The sequence below is a fragment of the Mytilus galloprovincialis genome, chromosome 9 (assembly GCF_965363235.1).
Source record: "Mytilus galloprovincialis chromosome 9, xbMytGall1.hap1.1, whole genome shotgun sequence".
Classification (NCBI taxonomy): domain Eukaryota; kingdom Metazoa; phylum Mollusca; class Bivalvia; order Mytilida; family Mytilidae; genus Mytilus; species Mytilus galloprovincialis.
Window position 1 is genome coordinate 86,840,411 of NC_134846.1, and position 23,816 is coordinate 86,864,226.

The 23,816-nt window shown below is 31.5% G+C and overlaps 2 protein-coding genes across 4 annotated transcripts; one reads left to right on the forward strand and one right to left on the reverse strand.

The window, feature by feature from the left end:
- Positions 1 to 1,724: 1,724 nt before the first annotated feature.
- On the reverse strand, positions 1,725 to 17,918 carry LOC143046246 (transmembrane protein 180-like). Of its 3 annotated transcripts, none has more exons than XM_076219295.1 (5): positions 17,834 to 17,918; positions 10,638 to 11,565; positions 9,574 to 9,728; positions 6,847 to 6,930; positions 1,725 to 6,190 (listed from the first exon to the last, which is right to left on the reverse strand). In XM_076219295.1, exons 2-5 carry the CDS (start codon positions 11,514 to 11,516, stop codon positions 5,923 to 5,925), a joined length of 1,386 nt encoding a protein of 461 aa, XP_076075410.1. In that variant the 5' UTR covers positions 11,517 to 11,565; positions 17,834 to 17,918; the 3' UTR covers positions 1,725 to 5,922. The 3 variants fall into 3 exon arrangements, with proteins under 3 accessions (XP_076075410.1, XP_076075411.1, XP_076075412.1); XM_076219296.1 differs by having other exon boundaries at positions 17,838 to 17,911; XM_076219297.1 differs by lacking the exon at positions 17,834 to 17,918 and adding an exon at positions 12,462 to 15,723.
- On the forward strand, positions 17,917 to 23,580 carry LOC143046247 (UPAR/Ly6 domain-containing protein bou-like). Its single transcript, XM_076219298.1, has 3 exons — positions 17,917 to 18,054; positions 20,986 to 21,138; positions 21,832 to 23,580. The coding sequence occupies exons 1-3, from the start codon at positions 18,003 to 18,005 to the stop codon at positions 22,041 to 22,043; spliced, it is 417 nt and encodes a 138-aa protein (XP_076075413.1). The 5' UTR covers positions 17,917 to 18,002; the 3' UTR covers positions 22,044 to 23,580.
- The last annotated feature ends 236 nt before the right edge of the window (positions 23,581 to 23,816 follow it).

Genomic DNA, 23,816 nt, shown 5'->3' on the forward strand with positions numbered 1-23,816 from the left:
TTTTTCTACATGAGTTTGCACTGTTTAAATCACTGAAATGAGACATGTACTACCTGATGAGCTCCTGAAGGTAACTGGTGTTCATTTGTTTTTTTCAACAGCAAGTTCTCTTTGGTCAATATATTCATTAGATTTAGAAAGTATAAATAAGGTCTGTCTTAAAAAGACTTCCAAGTAAAATCAGGTCAAGGCTTACCTACACCTTATTGAATAAGAAAACTTTTTACCTCTTAACTGATCAAAGTGTCAGTACATTAAAAGTTTCAGCCTAAATGTTTTTTTGTTTGTTATGATGGATTGCTGCTTCATTGCCATAGGACATTCACATGAAATTTGCAAACTAAAGTGACAGGACTTTCTTATTCTATTTAAAATTGAGAATGGAAATGGGGAATGTGTCAAAGAGACAACAACCCGACCATAGAGCAGACAACAGCTGAAGGCCATCAATGGGTCTTCAATACAGCGAGAAACTCCTGCACCCGAATGAGTCCTTCAGCTGGCCCCCAAACAAATATGTATACAATGAACTAGTTCAGTGATAATGGACATCATACTAAACTCCAAATTATACACAAGAAACTAAAATTAAAAATAATACAAGATTAACAAAGGCCAGAGGCGCCTGACTTGGGAAAGGCGCAAAAATGTGGCAGGTTAAACATGTTTTTTTAGATCTCAACACTCACCCTATACCTCTAGCCAATGTAGAAAAAACAAATGCACAACAGTACACACAGTAAAACTCAGTTTCAGAGAAGTCTGAGTCCGATGTCAGAATAGGAAACAAAAGAAAATAAACAAAAGTGTTGAAGATTTGATCTATTTTTGCTTTTCAAGATTTAATGGTCCAGATAATGGATCTTTCACTTCCAGCAAATTCTTCACATTTTTCGCTACTTGGTTCATATTCCCTTCACATTTTGTTACTTGGTTCACATTTTATTTTTTTGGTATCATGCAGTAGAGACTGGTAAGGCAGCAACCATTTGATTTTCTGGGGGGGGAGGGGGGGCTATGGTTTTTTTTGGAAAAAAAAGTTTGTTTCCAGTTTTTGGAGAAAAAAATAATTTGTTTTTGATTCTGAGAAAAAAAAAATTGTTTGTTTCACCCTCAGCTGCCACTATATGTAATGCTAAAATTGAAAGAAAAAAATTTTATCCAGAAAAAAAAACCATAGCCCCCCCCCCCCCCCCCCAGAAAATCAAATGGTTGTTGCCTAAGTAGTAAAAGGTGAAAGATTCTTCACAAAGAGAATATATCTGCGTCATTTACAAATAAATTCACATCTTCTATTATCATGAATTACTGGAGGTTGTGGTCTTGTGGTCTAAGCAAGGGCAGAATAGAATCCTTACAACACAAATAAAAATAAAATGTACATGTAGAAATAACTCATTATTGTCACTTTAATTTGTATTCACATTATATCGTATATACTATCTGAATTATTTCGCTAAGAATTCTGCTAAAACCAGTGCTAATGGGGCTGTCTTAAACTTGTAGTGAGGTGAGTTTTTTTGCTCCATGTTGAAGGCCTCACTATGACTTTGAGATGAAGAACAGCAATGGAAGCACTGTTCTTTTGTTTTTTGTGTGTTTTCTTGCTATGCAAGTAGTGACTACGGTCACAGATGGATACCCCATATCCTATTATGTAACAATCAAATTCCTAGCAGGGAATGCAGGCAAAACTTGTGGCTTATAATTGAAATAAAGTCATGTTAAAATTTATAGATTGTAATCCAAAACATAAAATCTCTACAGAAAAAAATTAAATTTATAACAATTGAAATTATAACAAAAACATAAATATAATAAAAAAAACCAGATATTATTATTACGTTAAGTGTGCAACCATTGTGACCACAAGAACACAGTCTAGCTTGCATACCAGTGAAATTTTCACTTAAAATAAGACACACTTAACAAAAATTATATCCACTGCAACCTTGAAAAAATTTATATGAAGTTTTTCATTTTGAGATGAAACAGAATCAAAAAAATTCTTAAAATACTAGAGACAAATATTTGTCTTGAAATTGATTAAAATTATTCAACTTTTTTTTAAAGTGATTCGTGTGAGTAGCTTTTTTGATATAATCATTGATTTCAGAGCAGTTGAAAATTAACTCCTCAAATAAATAAGGTTAACATAATAAAATTCAGTAAACCATAGTATTTTTAAACCACAATCATATAATTTTTATCAGATCTAAAATATTTAATACAGGAAATTGCACTTTTCTATTTCTAATTTCTCTGAGAAAAATACAGCCATTGTAAGTCACATTTTTTTAAAAGCTGTTAGTTAATCCTCACTACACATAGGTTATGTTTGGAAAAAAATATAAACAACAAAACATTTGGTTGTTTTCTTTATCAAATTTCATTTTTAAAGAGCCTTCCTTTTTTTCCTATGTGTAATTCATTTTCCCCAAAAAATTCAACATCTTAGTTTTTGTATACACCATTGGAATAAATATATAATCTCAGTTTTAATATGAGAAAACAAAATGATATCTGTTCAGTTAATAAAAAAAATCATTATTATCAAAAGATGGAAAAAAGTAAAATCACAAAACTAACAAACTCTGAGGAAAATTAAAAACTAAAAGTCCCTAATCAATTGGCAAAATCAAAAGTCCAACACATCAAACAAATGGATGACAACTGTCAAATTCCTGACTTGGAACAGCCATTTTCTCAAAAGATGGAAGACTGTTAAAGAAAATGATTTTAAATTTTCATTCAAGGCTGTCAATAATTGTTCTATAAATGATAGACATTATTTATAGAATAACTAATCGAAGAATTCAAATAGAGAAAAATATTCAACAAGTGACCAAACAAAACATTAATTCACTAATGCGTGCAGCGCATGAGTTAATTATCAGTGTTGTTTGGTCACGAGTTGAATATTTTTCGATATTTGAATTCTTTGATTAGTTATTCTTTTTTTTACATTGGCAAATGGCCTTTTTTATGAAATTAAAGTAGAAAATGTAAGGAACTATATCTTTTTCAACGCATTCACAATTTGTTTTAACCCGAGGTTATCCACGTCTTGACAACGCCTATTGTTGTATGACGTCAGAGGAGTAAAATAACCACGTTTATTTCAGATGTGAAATTATCAGTTTTTATTTCACTGGGAAATCAATTGCAACCAATGTAATAATTTTGAATAATTATAAGCATCAATGAAAATTAACTGTTTTTGAACAAAAAATTTGAATCAACAGGAAATTGTCTTATGCATAATCTTTATTTCCATTAAACATGAAACCATTGTCATTATTATTATAGCTATATCAGTATGCATATAAAAAAAAATGTTAATATCTTAACAACATAATAAATTAAACTTATAAGTAAAAACAACCTTCTATTAATGAGAGAAAAATTAAACAAAAATTAAAACATATTAGATTTAAATTGCACGCCATTTTAATATATAAAAAAATAATTTCTATGAAAACATCTACATTAACAAAATACAAAACACAATTAAAAAAGATGAGTTTAACCCAAGTTGTATATGTATTGCACAATAAAACTAGAGTACATATGTTAAGATATCTTTACCACTTTACTGATTATGACTTAGGTAGCTTTCCTTATGTTTTTTTAATGACCTTGACTTGACCCTTGCACTGTCGGTATTAAAGGTAGCTAGGGTGTCTTCCTACATCTGGTATTTGAAAAAGCAGATAACAATTAGATTATCCCTTTCCTCCATAATGACGCCTCTTGACGCCACACCCGTTATTCCATAATGACGCCTTTCGACGCCTGTGTAGTACCTCAGTTAAAATGCTTTGATTACAAAATGTCTGCATCAGACTTAAAAAAAAATTGTATCCAATATGAAAAGGAGATTCATGAGAATTATCTGACTTGAATTTCATTGATGAAATATTGGTTTTCACAATGCATTAACACTTTAAAACTGATGATTGCCAGATGAAGTATATAAAAAAAAATCCATGGAGGAAAGGGTTAAATAGATATAGGAAGATATATATCTTTAATGAAAAGTGAAAATTTCAGGAGTGGTTTGTAATTCATGTGTATTACTATTTGTGTTAATATAGAAATTTATGTGTTTTATCATATTTACGAGTGTAGTTTACAAAAAAACAAACTTTTTTGTTCGTTTCAATTTTTTCAATCTTTGCCAAATTAGGGAAGGTACTCGGATATAAGGCAAAGGCTCTGTGTTGAAGACTGTACTTTGACCTATAATGGTTTACTTTGAGAAATTGTGACTTGGATGGAAAGTTGTCTCATTGGCATTGTCATACCACATCTTCTTATATCTATAAGGGGAGATAACTCAAATAAACTAATTTTTATAATAAATGTGTTGTGAATTTACCTATTTTATTGTGTAGCAAGAAAACAGGTCTGGTGACCCAATTATTTCTTTTTCTTATCGAAAAGCAGATTATAAGAGCAATCTTCTCATATTTCATTTTTAAATTATATGGCATAGTTTTCTTTTTATCACACAAAATTGGGTTTTCCATGCATAATCTACACAAAATCTGACAATTTTGCACAGCCCCCTAGCCTGAAAAAAAACCAGTGAACCATACTTTTTATTATATTTTTCAAAAAAAGCATGATATAAACTACATCTTGAAAAACTATTAAAAAAATTCTATGGATTTTGATTTAGACTCTCGATTTACCTTAGGTGTTTAAGATCAGATTTTATTACATGTTTCAAATAAATTAAACTGGGATAAAGGAGGGAACATTTACATTGTGAATGGATAATGAGGGTGTGTTGGATGAGGACAGAATGTTGCCTTGCAACAGGCCACATTGAGAACCTTATTAGAGTTGTAGCAATGGTACTTTAAGGCACAGGGATTATTTCTCCCTTTCTACACTCTGTTAATCAAGAAATTATTTATGTAAAATTATAGGATAATACAAACATTGGACCAATCAATGAGGTGGATGGATTAACAAGAAAGTCTTTCAAAAACAGTTATTATCAAAAACTAAAAATTGTTGAAGGCCGTACGGTGACCTATTTTTGTTAATGTCTGTGTCATTTTGGTCTCTTGTGTACAATTGTCTCATTGGCAATCATACCACATCTTCTTTTTTATAAATCTTCAAGCAATAAGTATACTGATCAAAAAAGTAATCCACAGCGTACTGGTAAAGTAAGGATATTCTTATTGTGTTCTATGGTCACAAATGCTAAATGAGTCAGAGAGGGCAGGATGATCAAAATCATTACTTGACCCAAGAAATTTAAATAAATATGAATTTGTTGCTTATATTACAAATATGTTGACGTAGTTCATAGTTAAGTTACTATAACATCATTTTTTTATTTTTATTATTTAAATTAAATATGAGAATTTGTCTTAGTAAAAATTTAAGAAAAGTCGGAACTCAAAAGCATATGTCACTCTATGTGTATAAGGTATGTTAGACATTTTGTGGCAAAACATTTTCTTATGCGTTTCTATTGCTCACATCTAAAAATTGTTTGAAATATCTCAAATTGAAACAATTTCTGCAGCTTTTGGATTCTTTTTTTCTGGTACACTGTACAAAAATTTATAAAGCCTTTTTAAATCAGATCTTGAAATAAAATCAAATTCATTGGAAGGTGTGTAGTGTCCTTACATTTGTACATAAATTTTACAGAGAATCTTTCTATGAATTATGTTTCCTTTCATACAAATATGAAAGATTACAAACTGTTGAATGGACAACAGCCAACAAACTGTGTTTATACCACAACAAGTATCTATCTGTGAGATTAGCTGAAGAGCTGCACCAAATATGCACTGATAAATTGATGAATATCTAACTATATCATAAAATTCAAAAAACATAACCAGACTAAGGATCTCTTTGGTATTCCAGCTATTCCTCTATTTAAACGAAAAATCAAAAATCAGTACATGTTGCATTGGTTTTTCCTCGAATAGAGAAAAATGACCAGGAAATAAACTGAATTGCTCCTATTATAACTGAGTAAAAACAGACTAAGGTAAACATGGCTGTTCTAAGTTCTTCAGATCCTTCTCCTTTTTGGTCTTTCAATCCACTGTAACCATAGAGATTCAAAATGGCCACCACAAACATTGGTGCCAATGAGATTGCAGGTTTTGTAATTAATGCATTAGTTCCAAATACCATAGATGATATGGGATGTCTGAAATAGAAAAACAGCACTCCATAACATACTTTTATTTTCATGGACAGAATATAACTCTGACATTAAAAGAGCAAAATAATATATCTGCTGTGAATTGATTTATTTTCGTGGGTAACAATTTTCATGGATTAAGGAAAATTTGCATTTTTTCGTCGATATCTGATTTATTGGTTTGTCAAAGTCTGCATACATTCTTATAGAATTTTTTTTATTCGTTGGACATTGAAATTCATGGTTTCTCTGGTAACCTTGTAATCCATGAAAAATGGTATTCATCAAATAATTACGAATCCACTGTATAAGATGAGATTTTTCGGTAATAAAAGAAACAATTCCATTGTGAATTGCACATTGACTTAAAATTGTTCATTCCAGCATACATTAAGATCATAATAGTACGTTTTCTGCCTTGTGTAGACATGACATTCATTGATGAGCCATTTTCTTTGAAAATTGATGTACAAATGTTAAAATTATTTAAAACACTGAAGTTTTTCTGCTGCCAAACAGCATTTTTGTGTAGTAGAAAGGGCCATCTGGCATAGGAAGTAATGATAAAATTAGTAAATTTGAGGACTTAATCATAATTTCACACTCACAAGAAATGGAGCATATTCTCTCTTGAACTAAACAAATCATATATTGTAACTTACTTTCTTTTGTATTTTGCCATGTTGTCATCTGCTATATCTGATAATGGCATATTAAACAGAGAAAATGAAGCAAAAGTCACACAACTGTAAATATAAAAGAAAAATTCTGTTAATGTTTAAATAATTCTTATTGGCACTCATACCATATCATACCTGCCAACTGTCACTATTTCCGCAGGAATATCCCCATGAAAGCTCCCAAATGAAAACTTTGAAAGAGCAATTTTGTCCACAATTTTAAACAAAACAATTAATTTAACAATGGCCATAGGCTTGAAAAAGTATGAAGGAGTAAAAAAACAACATTAAGATACATTTGAAGGCCCCCTTGAAGGTTTTTTAGGACTGTAAGAGCCATCTTGCACATAAAACCCCCATAGGCATTTTGAAAAGTTGGCAGGTAGCCACATCTTCCTATATCTATTTACACAAAAAGACAAATTATAGACCATGTAGACAGTAAAAGGTTTATGAAAGATCTAAATCTAAATAAATGGGGAATGTGTCCATGGGACACAGATGATGCCCCTGCTTGCATATAAGTTTAAACATTATAATGGGACATAACCCAAGAACTGCAAAATTTTGTTGAGGCAAACTTAAGTTAGAGAACAGAAATGAAAAATTCAGCAACTTTTCCATTTTTAAAGGGGCATAACTCTTGAACTGTAAAAAAATGATGCTACCAAAATTCAAACTTGATCTGTGTTTTATGGTAATAAGCATAGTGTATAAGTTTACTAACATTTGGCTGAGGCAAACTAAAGTTAGAGAAAAAAAACAAAAATATCCTGCAATGTTTTATTTGTAAAGGGGTATAACTCTAGAATGTTTAATGTCACACCACCAAAATTCAAACTTGATCTGTTTTGTGGTGATAAGTATTGTGTATAAGTTTCAATTCATTTGGTTGAGGCAAACTAAAGTTAGAGTACAGAAATGAAAAATTTAGCAACTTTTCATTTTTAAAGGGGCATAACTCTAGAACTGTAAAAATGACACCACCTTAATAAAAAATTGATCTGTGTTTTTTTTAAGTAAGCATTGTGTATAAGTTTCCTAACATTTGGATGGGGCAAACTAAAGTAAGAGAACAGAAACCAACTTTTGGACGTACGTATGTACAGAACAACAAGGGTAAAACTTAATGCCCCCTCCTCTACAGCAGGGGCATAAAAATGACAAAGTTCGACTATCTCCGGACACTAATTCGGGGATGTTCAGGATATCTTACATACATACAAGTAGACAGACAAGGGCAAAACTAAATGCCCCCACTACTACAGTGGGGGCATAAAAATATCTAGCCTTACAGCACACCATAAAAAACAAGAGGCTGTCACAACGACAGCAAACCGGATTTATTAATATTTATTTGTGTCCTGGCAATATCACAAGAACCAATACTGATGAATGGTGAAAGTGAAAATCGTCAATATCAAATTTGACCTCCATTTTGTCATCAGTATCAACATATTAAAATTTGAAAAGCTTAGATTGAATGGTTCATGAGTAAATGCAACAACGTGAATGGAAACGCCATTTTACAATCTTTCAAGAACCATAACGCCTGAACGGTAAAAGTCAAAATCGTCATTATTGAACTTGACCTCTATTTTGTCATCAGTAACAACATATAAAAATTTTAAAAGCTTTGGTTGAATGGTTCATGAGAAAATGCACGGACACAACTGGAAACACCATTTTTGAATCTTTCAAGAACCATAACTCCTGAACGGTAAAAGTCAAAATCGTCATTATTGAACTTGACCTCTATTTTGTCATCAGTAACAACATATAAAAATTTTAAAAGCTTTGGTTGAATGGTTCATGAGAAAATGCACGGACACAACTGGAAACACCATTTTTCAATCTTTCAAGAACCATAACTCCTGAACGGTAAAAGTCAAAATTGTCATTATTTAACTTGACCTCTCTTTTGTCATCAGTTACAACATATTAAAATTTGGAAAGCTTTGGTAGAACAGTTCATGCGTAAATGCACGGACACAACTGGAAACTCCATTTTTCAATCTTTCAAGAACCATAACTCCTGAACGGTAAAAGTCAAAATCGTCATTATTGAACTTGACCTCCATTTTGTCATCAGTAACAACATATTAAAATTTGGGAAGCTTTGGTAGAACAGTTCATGCGTAAATGCACGGACACAACTGAAAACTCCATTTTTCAATCTTTCAAGAACCATAACTCCTGAACGGTAAAAGTCAAAATAGCCATTATTGAACTTGACCTTCATTTAGTTGTCAGTAACAATATATTAAAATTTTAAAAGCTTTGGCTGAACGGTTCATGAGTTAATGCACGGACAACATTTGATTGCCGCCTGCCCAACCGCCCGACTGCCCGACTGCCCGGCCGCCCGCCGTACATCCCCAAATCAATAACCGACATTTTTGTCACAAAAATCCGGTTAAAAACTTACAATAATGCCTTCCCAATGATATGCCTTCACCAGGATCTGCCTTTCATGAACAACGTTAATTGAGCCCTAACACTAGTTTTTGGTGAAGTTCATATTGTTCAATTTTTATATTTCTGTGTACTATTTTGTGGACTGTTTTTTTCAGGGTTTTTTTAGGGGCATAGTTGATAAATTTCAGTTCTGTATTGTTGCTTATATTTTTTAATTCTGATTTTTCTTGTGCACATTTGGTTAGATAAACCTCTATGTATCATATAAATGTACAAGTTATATGAACTTACCTATCTAACAAGACAAAGAGCATCAGCAGCCAAGGTTTGTTCCATCCCCAGATATACATTAAAATCCCAGCCACAACTGTGTACATGTAACTACATCTGATTACAGAAAAGTAGGAATATCTCCTTATCAATGGTGCACCAAATATCACCAGCACCTAAAATCAACAAAAATACAACATTTTATTCAATTAAGTGAGCAGAGGATCTTCATTTATGCAGTAGTATCTTAAATGACAAATTGCAAGACATGGAATCATAAGGTGGTTTAAAGGTCTTTGATGATTTTGAAGAGTTAATTATTGCTAAATTCAGCCCAAGGAAAAATTACAAGTGTTGAGGATTTGTGTTTCGATGCTAGTTTTTTCACATATGATGAGTTTGCACATGTCATCCAGTCATCTGATTTGAGCTTTGGAGGCCATGCATGGTCTTTTGTTTTCTGTACCACAATATTGTGTTACCTTTTTTTATTACAGCTTTATAGCTTCTAAACCACCAAATTAACCAGGGGTTTCAATGAAACTTTCACAATACTGAAAAACATCAACTGCAGTAATGTTCTAATATTGGTACAAAAATGTATAACAATATTAATTGTTACACAAAATTTTGCACTTTACTGTAGTTTGTGGTCAATATAATATTGAGGGGGAGGGGCATTGCAATGGGACATCACTTCTCTTGGATAAAGGAGACACATTCATCATCATAATGTAGACTATTTTTATAGCTTAGCAGTTAGAAATTTTTATATTTGAAAAGGTAAAAATCAATATAAACTGTTGACACAGGGGTATGTCTTGCCTGTATGTAATTCTGAAAGTAAAATACAAAATTATGAAATACAAATAGCAATAGTTTAACTGTTAAATTTTGCAAAATATTCAGTCAATGAACCATTATTGATCATGAACATACAGGGTCAAATAATTTCTATGAATTAAAGATATGACAATGCTAATACTAGTGACAACCAACGGTGACAACATATCAAGTCGTATCAAAACAAAACAAAATTCATTAAATCTTTTAAGAAAAGTTATAAACATCTTAAAATAACCTACCGATGCAGAAATTGTTGTTGCACCATAGAAGGTCTTTCTAACACTAAGTGGAATATCACTCTCTGAGATTAACTGATCACAGATGATTGCTGTAAAATTACTGAGGAATGTATTGTGAAATTGATGGAAAAAGTTAGTGATCACAAAAGATATAAAATTTCTATCTGATAAAATCTGGCATGTCTGTTTACAGTAAGATTCATCCATTGTCTTGGCATGTGATATATCAACATCTCCCTCTTTTTTCTCTGATAAATTCATTTCTTTCAAGTCATATTCAGTATGAGCATTTTTTCCTGTGTATCTAAACAACGACCATGAAATCAGGGCTAACAATGCTGTGGTTATCTGGAAAGCTTGGAAATTGTGAAGACTATTTGAGGTGAATTCTAGAAACAGAACACTCGTTCCTCCACACAACCTTGCGACCTCTGCAAATCGTGTTAGTGTTATTCTGTCATTGGTATCTTTAGAAAGCTCAGAAAATAAAGAACAAACTGCTAATCCTACAAAGGTAAACATAGTGTCCCATATAAATAATGCTACAATTAAATGTAGTCCAACAATCCATGTGCCATGTCCCCATGGTATCCATGGTAATATGAATGACAAAGCAAACAAAGGTCCAGAATACATGATACTTTCTCTACGTGTTTTTGTAAATGATAAGTTTGTACTATCCTGAATGTATGCAAATAGTGGATCATTGACGGCATTCCAGATCATAAACAATACTTGAGACAACTGGAACCATTTCTCATCAATATGATAAAAGTTCATAAAGACTTTCACATAGTAGAATGAAAAGGCTCCACTTATAAGACTAAAAGCTGTGATAGATGCACAATATGCCAGAATGGATTGGTTAGTTAATGCCATGGTCTTCAGCTATTTCACAAGAATTCACAATTCATCCACTGTGCAGCAACTGAAATGAAATTATGTTTTTTTATTACAAAAGTCAGGAAACTTTTCCACAAAATCATTTTCTTTTGTATGTCAATGTATTTAAACTTTTGTCAATACTTTTGTCCCATTGAATAAATACTATGAACACAATAGCTACTGTTCAATATACCCTGATTTAATCATAAAAATTTAAATGATGAGCAAAATATTTAGTATTGCCAATTTGGTCCCAAATGAAATTTGCATAGTTTTTGGTGTTAGTATTCAGTTATTATGAAAGGCATAATAGCAACAATATTCTTACCTTGTAACTAAGTATAATCTTGTAATTTAAGGTAGTTTGAATCACCATTTAAGATCATTGCAACATTATCATTTATTCATCAAATAAGAAAATACATATAGGCACATTTAAAAAATATACATATAAAACATATAATTATCTGCTAAATAGGGTACTATTACAATAATATATCCCATCTGCAGTGTTAAGACTGTAAAATAATTGGATGATTGACGTTTTTTTTCAAAAAGTTTGTAACAAATAAATAACAGTGATCCATCTTTTAGTTGATTACCGTAGTAGAACATTACTTTTCATTGACAGTAAAAGAGCCAGTAGAAAGAAAAAAAATTATCTGTATGTGTGTAACCCTTAAATTGTTCACATCTTTTAATTTATACATTTTTTTTATTAAGCTCAAACTTTTGACAACAGTATTATTTTACACTGATTGATTGGTGTTTAAAGCCACTTACAACATTTTAGTACTATTTTGTGGTGGTTAGTTTTTATTGGTGGAGGAAGCCTGAGTGCCAGGGGAGAACCCCAGAACTTTGGTAGGAAAACTGACAAAATTAGACAATTAAGATTAGAGTCCACGGGAACCTGCCAAGCTTGGGGTTGGAACTCACAACCTCAGTGTTGAATGGCTAATGTTATAGTAGTTTGAACTGACAACCTCAGTGTTGAATGGCTAATGTTATAGTAGTTTAGACAACTTTCCAACTGCAGCCCCATTTTTTTCTCTGAAAAAATGCACTGATCTACATATCATTTTAAACTTATGATTATTTTGACAAGAGCAAAAGTCAATATTTTAGGTATACATGTATAGAATCAGTTTATAATTGACAAACAGGCAATCTGTGTTAAAAGTGTGCAGACCTACCAACCATCTCAATTTATAGGGAATTCCCCATTGAGAGATGTTTACCTGAATATTGAAATTCTTAATTATATAAACTAACAAATAAAAACCAGCATTTCAAACAGACAAACAATAGTACACATGACACAACATAGAAACTAAAGAATAAACAACACAAACCCCACCAAAAACTAGGGGTGATCTCAGGTGCTCCGGAAGGGTAAGCAGATCCTGCTTCACATGTGGCACCCGTGGTGTTGCTTATGAGATAACAAATCCGGTAAGTAGTCTAATTCGGTAAATTAAACTGTTTGAACATCTTTTTACACATTATTTTATGTTTAAACATAGTTTAATGCATTGAAACGTTGCTAAATGACTATAAAACAGCCATTGGAATTCTGTTACTTACTGAACTGATTTAATATGGAAGTCTGGTTTCCAGGCGTGGGTTCGTATCCCACTTCTGACACCAAAAATCAGATAAAGCAAGTGTTAGCGTTCATCCAAAAATTCTTACGTCTACAAACACGGTGAATGAACTGGATAAAACAATTGAAGAATTAACAATTCAGAACAAAATATTGGAACGGGATCTGTTGTTGGCTGAACAAAACGTGCACCTTGTGGCTAAGAAAACTTTCGGTGTCGATAAAAAGACTTCATGTGATAAATCAGATAATGATAGGAATAATTGCCAAGCGAAAATTAAAGGTAAAGATTTTCCATATCTATTGTTCAAAGACAAACAAAAACGTAAAGCAGTTTCGGGTGAAGCAAGGGCCGCTAAGGATCGGGTAAAATACGATGTGCCATGGCCACATGAACATGCCCAAACCAAATCATTGAGTTATTCTGATGAAGACTTCGGATTCGTACAGTTAGTTAGAGGTGAACTATTTATTATGCACAACATAGAAGAACAAGCCATTTCAATGCTAAGACAAAAGCATTTAATTAATCTGTTATATCGCTTGCCGAAAAATATCCTTTTACCGAGATTAAGGATTTTCATGCCAAAGTTTTGCGTTCGGTGGAAAGGGGTCACAAACATTGGTCTCATACGTTTTCAGAAGAACAAGGCCGCACTCTCGTCTCCCCCCTTAAAATGGACCTTAGAGGAAGAACTGAACGATAATAATCGCAATCCAATTTGCTGCTCCTTCCAAGCAGCAACTAGCCATTCTGTGGATCAATTTGGAGACTATTGAGATGACAAATTATTGCATATATCGCTAATATTATAATTTTTTAAAATTTTTATAATACATATTAATGATGATATTGTGAAACCTCCTGCTATGTCAGGTGTGATTGCTTCCCCTGTTTTTTTTTTTTTTTCCAAGTGTGTACTATATTTATGAGTAACAACTCAAATATTTTGATATTATTTTTAAACCCCCTGCAGTGTCAGGTGTGATTGCTTCCCCTGTTTTTTTTTCAGGTGTGTACTATACTTATGAGTAACAACTCAAATATTATGATATTATTTTTAAACCCCCTGCTATGCCAGGTGTGATTGCTTCCCCTGGTTTTTTTTCAGGTGTGTACTATATTTATGAGTAACAACTCGAAATATTATGATATTATTTTTAACCCCCTGCAGTGTCAGGTGTGATTACTTCCCCTGCATATTCAGGTGTGTTCTATATTTTAAGAGAGAGATCATATTCCCCTGCTAATGCGGTCGTGTTTTTGTGTGATAACTCCAAATATCATAATTTTGCAAAACTCTTGCAGTGACAGGTGTGATTGCTTCCCCTGTTTTTCAGGTGTGTACTATATGATATAAAAGAGATAATATTCCCCTGCAGATGCGGGCGTGTTACTGTGTATGATTATCCCCAAGTTCGTTTAGAATATCTTTGAGGCAGATATGTTTAGTAATATTATTATTTTTTTTTTGTTCCTTGCATTATAAGCGAGTTATAAGTTCACCTAGACTAAGTAGTGTTTAATAGTGTGATCACTAGTGCCATGATTGTGTAGTGTAGAAGTCCCCCCTTTCCCTCCGCTGTATTTACAAGGGTGTCTATTTATGACTGAAATTATCCATATTTTTTTTAATGCCTTTATTATGCATGATGTAGCACTGATTTTGACACTGTTGTCAAAGATAATAATTACATGAATTATACACATGAATTACAATGTTGTTGATGAAAATTTAGTTTTACATATTTGTCATTTGCTTGATTAACGAAATTATTATCATGTACAATGTCAAGCTGTATGAAGGGTATCCTTCTTCTATTGAATTGTCAGACTAAACAGGATCATGATTACACACATGTTTTTTTTTTTTCTTTCCTGTTTGGCGACTTCGTTTGGGTTAAGGTGCTTCATATTCACACTTGTTCATTGTTGCTTATTGATACCATGTTTGGTATAATTGTATATTATTGCATTATTATAATAAAGCACCTTTCGCCAAACACTATTAGTTGTCAATTGCGTACAATGGGAGGCAACTCTCATTGTACCTAATTGATAACGCCGTGTACTAGATTTGCCTCCCCTTGTTGCGTCATCCGATGCTTAGTTAGCATGTGGTTTTAGCAAGAGCATGTTCCAGCCACATTTTATTATGTATTTGATTAATTTTTTTTTTCCATCCTGATAATTTATATTTAATCTTACCCAGATTGGGTTAAGGTGCTTCATATTCACACTTGTTCATTGTTGCTTATTGATACCATGTTTGGTATAATTGTATATTATTGCATTATTATAATAAAGCACCTTTCGCCAAACACTATTAGTTGTCAATTCAAACCCCACCAAAAACTAGTAGTGATCTTAGGTGCTCAGGAAGGGTAAGCAGATCCTGCTTCACATGTGGCACCCGTGGTGTTGCTTATGAGATAACAAATCCGGTAAGTAGTCTAATTCGGTAAATTAAACTGTTTGAACATCTTTTTACACATTATTTTATGTTTAAACATAGTTTAATGCATTGAAACTTTGCTAAATGACTATAAAACTGTTCTTAATGAGCTAAAACATTGGTCATGTTATTAAGGCATTAAAAACATTGGTCATGTTAGTAAAACATTGGTCATGTTAGTAAAACATTGGTCATGTTAGTAAAACATTGGTCATGTTAGTAAAACATTGGTCATGTTAATAAGGCATTAAAAACATTGGTCATGTTAGTAAGGCATTAAAAACATTGGTCATGTTAGTAAGGCATTAAAAACATTGGTCATGTTAGTAAGGCATTAAAAACATTGGTCATGTTAGTAAGGCATTAAAAACATTGGTCATGTTAGTAAGGCATTAAAAACATTGGTCATGTTAGTATAAAGGCATTAAAACATTGGTCATGTTAGTAAGGCATTAAAACATTGGTCATGTTAGTAAGGCATTAAAACATTGGTCATGTTAGTATAAAGGCATTAAAACATTGGTCATGTTAGTAAGGCATTCAAAACATTGGTCATGTTAGTAAGGCATTCAAAACATTGGTCATGTTAGTAAGGCATTAAAAACATTGGTCATGTTAGTAAGGCATTCAAAACATTGGTCATGTTAGTAAGGCATTCAAAACATTGGTCATGTTAGTAAGGCATTAAAAACATTGGTCATGTTAGTAAGGCATTAGTAAACATTGGTCATGTTAGTAAGGCATTAAAAACATTGGTCATGTTAGTAAGGCATTAAAAACATTGGTCATGTTAGTAAGGCATTAAAAACATTGGTCATGTTAGTAAGGCATTAGTAAACATTGGTCATGTTAGTAAGGCATTAAAAACATTGGTCATGTTAGTAAAACATTGGTCATGTTAGTAAGGCATTAAAAACATTGGTCATGTTAGTAAGGCATTAAAAACATTGGTCATGTTAGTAAGGCATTAAAAACATTGGTCATGTTAGTATAAGGCATTAAAAACATTGTTTATAAAATGTTTAAAGATTTTCCATAATTTTTAACTTTAACACAATACAGTTTTTTTAAATGTTTTATTTGCTTTAAATGCAATGATGTTGCTTTAGTAAGGTTCCTTTTAACTTGTTACAGTTCCTTTTTTAAATTAATTACATATTTGTTTTTAGCATTTATAGCCAAATTATTTTCATAACGTAAATAGATTACTGATTTCATATCATCATCTGTAATAAAAATTTTGGAAATCATTAATTTTTTTCTCCAAGGTTTTTATAAAGGGGACAATACTAAAGGAAGTGAACTTCATCTTCAACTTTACCTCTGCAAGATTTGCAGAATCTTTCAGTTGCTAAAGTTTTTGATTTACTGTATCTCTCATTTTCAATGGAAAGCGAAATTTAATGTGCACTTTTTCTAATTATTATGAGAAGTGTCAGATCTCTCATATTTTGGTATATCAAAGTTACGGTCAAATGATGAGCAAATTTTACAATTATATCATAGTTTACCTGTGTTATGAGACTTAATAATCTCAAGTTGATTTTTATTAAACATTTTAAATTCATATGATATAAAATATGGATAAAGCTCGAGTTCTGTATGTAAAGCCTATAAGCTTGTAAGCCTTACCATGGACACCCAAGATATTTATATAGTCTTACTATAAATCCTTGTTTCTTTTTTAATTATTGTTGAACAAGGTGATGGGACTCTAAAGTGGAATGGATGGCCAGTATGTGGCAAACGATAAAGTACGATGGTTTCTTTATTTTTTTAGTGCTATATATTACAAGCTAAAATGCAATGATAACACACCAAAGTGCCATGGTGTAACATGCTAAAGTGCGAAAGTGTAATGGAATTGGGGTTCAGACAATTGTTTGTTGCTGTGATCTATCAGTTTTTTGTTTATTTTGACACCTTTTTGTCGAGAATACTATGATAAATATAGGTGTGCACACAAAAATATGTGATTTTCTACTATCTCACCTAAAATTAACTTGTATTTCAATACACTTGAAATTATAAAAACAAAAGTAATAGAATATTGATTATTCATTTTGATCTCCTTTTCATTTAGGTCCGTTGTTATTTCAATATCTGAAGGGTTTTTTGGTCTTTGGTTATATTTTGTATTTTTCCTACTTTCAACTTCAAAATTACCATGGAACTGTTTTAATTAGGACGGTCAATACCAATTTAAATGAACACAAATTAACAATACTTCAGTATAATGATTGAATTACGTGCGTTTAGTGGTTCATTTTGTGTATTCTGATGTTCGTGGAATGCTAGGTCTTTCCAACAGTTGTCTTTCCTGAATTCAACAACACAGTGTCGCCTTAATCGCAGGTGTTCATTTCCGCATTTACCTTGATTTTGAAAACAGAAACATTAGAAGACACATAAAACATAATGTCACGGGAGACATTAATCCTTTTACTGATATATTTTTCTATAAATATTGGTAGGTTGTTTTAAACTTTTCCTACAAGACAGCAACTGTAAAATTATAAGTCTTCAAAATCTGCAAAATATAAAGTACTACAGGTGTTGACTCACCAGATTTACTTTAGAAAATAAAACATCATAGAATCTGTAAAAAGTCTCAAAGAATGTGAAAAAATAATTGGAAGGTGGGATCACCTGACTTTGTAGATCAAAATACTGCTTAATATTAACAAAACTGGCTTTATTCCAGTATTGTCTTCCAGAATTTTTATTTTTTTAGATTTTGTACATTTCTATTGTATAATAATAGTAATATTATTTTAAGATTCACTCTGATCTCCTTCTTCCTGGTACGGGAAAAAGTCTGGTGCCTGATATTGGAATATCCTGAAACTGAGGCGCATAATGTTTATGCAAAGGGAGGTTGAAAATTGTGACATATATAAATAATTTAATGTTGGATGTAACACGTCTTCTGATTGGCTGACGTTATTTTGTTATGAGCCCATAGACATAATTTAGTCATGTGACCGCGACATCATCAACGTTTTTTCATGGTTTCCTACGGTTTAAAATGGAATTTAGAATTAAATTATAAGAAATGACTGTAATATTTTTTCTGTCTATTCGAAATAACATAAAAAATGTGGTGCACACTGTTAAATAACCTGCTACGCACGTTATTCAGTGTGCACCAAATTTTTAATGTTATTTCTTCATAGACAGAAAAAATACAACAGTCATTCCTTAAATGAAATAAAATATTTGCCACAGTTGAAGAACGTATCTCCATACGTTATAAATAAATAAACAAAATTATGATCCCAAAGTCACAGCATAAAATATCAGCTTTTCGATAAATCTTATATTTATTTAGACTATTAAAGGGAATCCATCTCAAATTTGAAATAAAATTTTAAATAATAAAAAAAGTATATGGTTCCTATAATCAGCTGATAATAGTCTTCATGATTAAAATTACCACTGAAATAGGTCCTCCGTGGATTTTTATGCCCCACCTACGATGGTAGAGGGGCATTATGTTTTCTGGTCTGTGGCTCCGTCCGTCTGTTCGTCCGTTCGTCCGTTCAGGTTAAAGTTTTTGGTCAAGGTTGTTTTCGATGAACCTGAAGTCCAATCAACTTGAAACTTAGTACACTTGTTGCTTATGATATGATCTTTTTAATTTTAAAGCCAAATTAGACTTTTGACCCCAATTTCACGGTCCACTGAACATAGAAAATGAAAGTGGGAGTTTCAGGTTAAAGGTTTTGGTCAAGGTAGTTTTTGATGAAGCTGAAGTCCAATCAACTTGAAACTTAGTAAACTTGTTGCTTATGATATGATCATTTTAATTTTAAAGCCAAATTAGACTTTTGACCCCAATTTCACGGTCCACTAAACATAAAAAATGAAAGTGGGAGTTTCAGGTTAAAGTTTTTGGTCAAGGTAGTTTTTGATAAAATTGAAGTCCAATCAACTTGAAACTTAGTACATATGTTCCCTATAGTATAATCTTTCTAATTTTAATGCCAAATTAGATTATTACCCAATTTCAAGGTCCATGGAACATGGTAAAGGATAGTGCGAGTGGGGCATCCATGTACTTTGGACACATTCTTGTTTTTTTTAGTATACCTTATTCGCATGGGATTTTTTTCAGTTAAAAAAAATCATCAGTTTTAAAGTGTTAATGCATTGTGAAAACCAATATTTCATCAATGAAATTCAAGTCAGATAATTCTCATGAATCTCCTTTTCATATTGGATACAATTTTTTTGAAGTCTGATGCAGACATTTTGTAGTCAAAGCATTTCAACTGAGGTACTACACAGGCGTCAAAAGGCGTCATTATGGAGTAAAGGGGGTGGCGTCAAAAGGCGTCATTATGGAGGAAAAAGGTTAAATATCCTGGGAATTTGGATTGGAATTTTTTAACCTTTTGACTGATTTCTTAAATGTTTTCCATTGAAATATATGTACCAGTAAGTTTGTAATTTTCTTCCTTAACAGGAAGTTCAACTACATGTAACTATAGGTGTTATCTGTCAAATTAAGTGAACCATTGAGTGCATGTTTACCCCAATTACAATTGTATATTTCAAAGTTGTTTGAAAAGATGTTTGAGTTACTTCCCCTCTTTTGTCACCTTTCACAATATTCTCCTTAAATTACAATATTTTTTTGATAAACATATTAAATCTAAAGCTAATTTAACGTATCAGAATATGAATTTCTATATTTTTTCTACCTTATGCATGATCTCTATTTAGGATTTTTTTGGGGGCTAATTGTAAAGTTATATGGTTCGCTACTGACCCCCTACCCATCCATAGAGGGTAAGTCAAATCCAAATGTGGTGAGGCCGGAGGTCAAATCCCCTACGGATTTTATTCACCCTCTATGATCTGAAGGCTGTCAGTAGTTAACTGTAAAACGAATTTATCGCACGCTGGACTTTATCTGCTGCGTTTTGTTGAAAAATAAACAATGACACACAACAACATCAATAGATGACTACACCATTAACAGTTGATCTGACGTCATGAACCCCTATGAAATTTACTACCCCCTACAGATCCTTAGGGGGTCACCACATGACAGCTTTAAAACAATCAAAAAGTGATAATTTACCCGCAGTGCAATAATGACACATTTTAAACCCATAATTTTCAGGAAAATGCCAAGTCCACTGTTCCAAATAATAGATATTGCATGAAATTATACACAAAAAAATCAATGTTTGATTTACCAAAATTTTGTCAAACTGGTCAGGAGGTACATTTTTCTAGTAGTTAAAAAGGAAACAGATTTAGAAAATAAGATATATTTAATCAACTTTCATAAAACAGCAACTCAACACTAAACAGTTAACATGGTTAAAACAAAATCCATTATAAAATTGAAGGTTGGAAAAGTTTTATAATTTATAAATTTCTTTTTCAGTTTCAGGATTGAATTGTTATCAGTGTAACTCTACATTAGATTCAAACTGCGCAGAAACATTTGACCACAGGCTGGAAAACAACCCTCTACAACCTAAAGCTTGTACTATCTATCTGGCCCAGTACTGTGTCAAAGTTACAGGAATATGGGGAGGTAAGATCTATATCTAAACTTTTTATAATTTATCTAGTTTAGTATTTTGTTAAAGTAAGTTGGTTATGAGGAGGTAAAATCACAATCGACACTGTGTACAATATATGACGTCATATGTCTGTCAAAAAAGCATGTTGGTACAATACCATTGTAAGATTGAATAAGTTTTGCAAGTGCTTCTTATCCCTTCTTTCCTTTAACTTGTTTATGACTGATGTTTTTTTAACTTGCAAATAGTGAAATAAAACTGATAAAACTTTTTTATTTTTCTTTGAAATACAACTGTAAATTAGCATCTTAGACTAACTTACAAATGATTTGTGCAGGGGAGATTAACTTATCTAAAAATGTTTTAAATTCAGGGGAGATAATTAAACTGGATTTTACTACAATTGAAAAGAATACCACCAGATAAGGTTTCTCATGTTTTTTTTAATTATTTATTTCCTAAAAGTTTTTTCATTTATTACTGTTGATTTGGGGTTTATGATATTTTTATTAAGATTTCAGAGCCCAAATTTCATTAAAATAAGTATGTGATCTACATCTTGAATACTAAGACTGCTTTGAATGCTTTGAGATTTAACATTCTTTCAGGATAAATTTTCAAACATAGAAATTTAGCATCTCTTTATATTAAATAAGTATGTATCGTTGTGTAATCCTTATATTTTTACCACTGTTCTTTTTCAGGTATTGTTGGAACACACAGATTCTGCAGTTCAAAAGATCTTGGTGACCGATGTCAGAACGTAATCTACCCTGATCACGACAGAATGTACAGGCCATGTGTGCATACATGTTCTGCTGATGGTTGTAACAGTGCTGCCACCTACTGGACAAAAAGGACAATAGCTTTCATAATAACAGCTGTATTTGTTTCTCTGAAAATGATGAAGTTTTAAGTATGCAATATATGATCTGTTCATTGTAGATATCATCTATACATAATGTATATACAGAATCTTCAAATACCTGTAATTGATTCATAATTTGTACATTATAATTATTAACATTCATAATTCATAACGTTTACAACTAAAATTAAGGGAAATTTTCAATCACACATTTTTCTAATCATTATAGTTTCATGGAAGAAAAAAATATATAAAAATCTTCCTCCACTGACTTATACAGGTCAATAGCAAGTTACATGCACTGTCAATTCTTGGCTGCACTGTTCCTGATATACTCCAATTTATCAGGAATAAATAAAGAGAATCAAAGATCGGACCAGGATTCCAGGATTTTTTTTATATAACAGATTGTACTGTGAATTTTCCTTTATATTTCCTAAAACAACATCATAAAAAATTATGTTATTTTTTGTTCATTGGCTTATATAACTTAAGAAAATCTGATTTGAGCAATAAGAATAGTCTGTTTATGAAAGAGTGTGCAACTATTTGTTCAGCACTACATTGGACATCTGATTTTCTCTGTCCCATATTATATTGATACTTTTGCATGTATATAATTTTTGTTTTCACATTCCAATCATTATTTTCAAAATGCTCAATATTTGATGATTTTTCTACGACAAATGTTATCATACCTAATTGACCTTGGAAATTGTGGGATTTATACCTGTTATTTTCATACGCATTTGTTAAATTTAAGTAGCCATTAATCAAGCAGACAAATTCCTTGTGTTGTGCATTAAAAATCTATTTGAATTTGTACAATTGTCACTTTTAAAAGACCAATGAATTTGATTAAAACACTTTTTATGTTCATCCTCTTAGCATAGTGATTATATTCTTTGAAGATTAGAAAAATAACCAATAGTTTCACATTTAGTTTATGGTATAAAGATATTGATACTTGTTTTGTACTGTCATTTTAAAATATGTAAATTGTATGCAATGTATATAGATAAAAGAGGTTAGTGATTATAATTTATATTTTGTACATTCATTAGAGAGAACATATCATAATTAATATCATCAGTAAAATAATCCAGCAGCAACATCAAATTAAGTGATTTTTGTGAAACCTTTTGATAACCTGTACAATGTATTTTAAAACTGAAATATTCACATACATGTAATGACCTCAGATGTTTGGAAATTCTTGTACGCCAGCTTTTTATTTGGAGGGTGTTTTTTTTGTGTTTTTTTTAAATCATAAGTACACATTTGCTTCAGATGTGTTTATTAATATATATATGGTTGTGAAATTTATGGTTAATTACCAAGTTTTAAAGAATATGTTGTTCAAATATTTGTTGGCCTGATACAATCAAAAACAATTCAAAAAGAGTTTCATATCATTTTCATAAAAATAATTTTATTTGTATAATTGTATATATAGAAACAATTCAATTTCTTTATTTGTACGGTACATACCAATTTGATAATATGATATTTTTTTTTCAATATACAAGTTTCTTTATCATTCCATTTTATATACTTTACAATGAAATAAAAATAACATATTTGACATTTTTTTGTTATTTCTTTATCTTATAATGAGTGAATATTGGTTATATCTTGTAATATCATCTTGTGTACCTACTTGCACAATACAAGTTGCCATTACTATAAAATAAGAAAAAATGGTAATCAGTTCACTTTCAAAAATATAGCTATATGCCGTACATTGACCTATAATGGTTTACTTTTATAAATTGTTATTTGGATGGAGAGTTGTCTCGTTGGCACTCACACCACATCTTC

Excerpts from the sequence above, each read along its gene's own strand:
- LOC143046246 (XM_076219295.1), bottom strand. The coding sequence starts at position 11,516 with ATGGCATTAACTAACCAATCCATTCTGGCATATTGTGCATCTATCACA. Across the intron at positions 9,729-10,637 it reads CAACAACAATTTCTGCATCG|GTGCTGGTGATATTTGGTGC; the intron begins GTAGGTTATTTT and ends TGTTGATTTTAG. Across the intron at positions 6,931-9,573 it reads CTCTTTGTCTTGTTAGATAG|TTGTGTGACTTTTGCTTCAT; the intron begins GTAAGTTCATAT and ends TTATATTTACAG.
- LOC143046247 (XM_076219298.1), top strand. The coding sequence starts at position 18,003 with ATGTCACGGGAGACATTAATCCTTTTACTGATATATTTTTCTATAAAT. Across the intron at positions 18,055-20,985 it reads ATATTTTTCTATAAATATTG|TTTCAGGATTGAATTGTTAT; the intron begins GTAGGTTGTTTT and ends TTTCTTTTTCAG. Across the intron at positions 21,139-21,831 it reads AGTTACAGGAATATGGGGAG|GTATTGTTGGAACACACAGA; the intron begins GTAAGATCTATA and ends GTTCTTTTTCAG.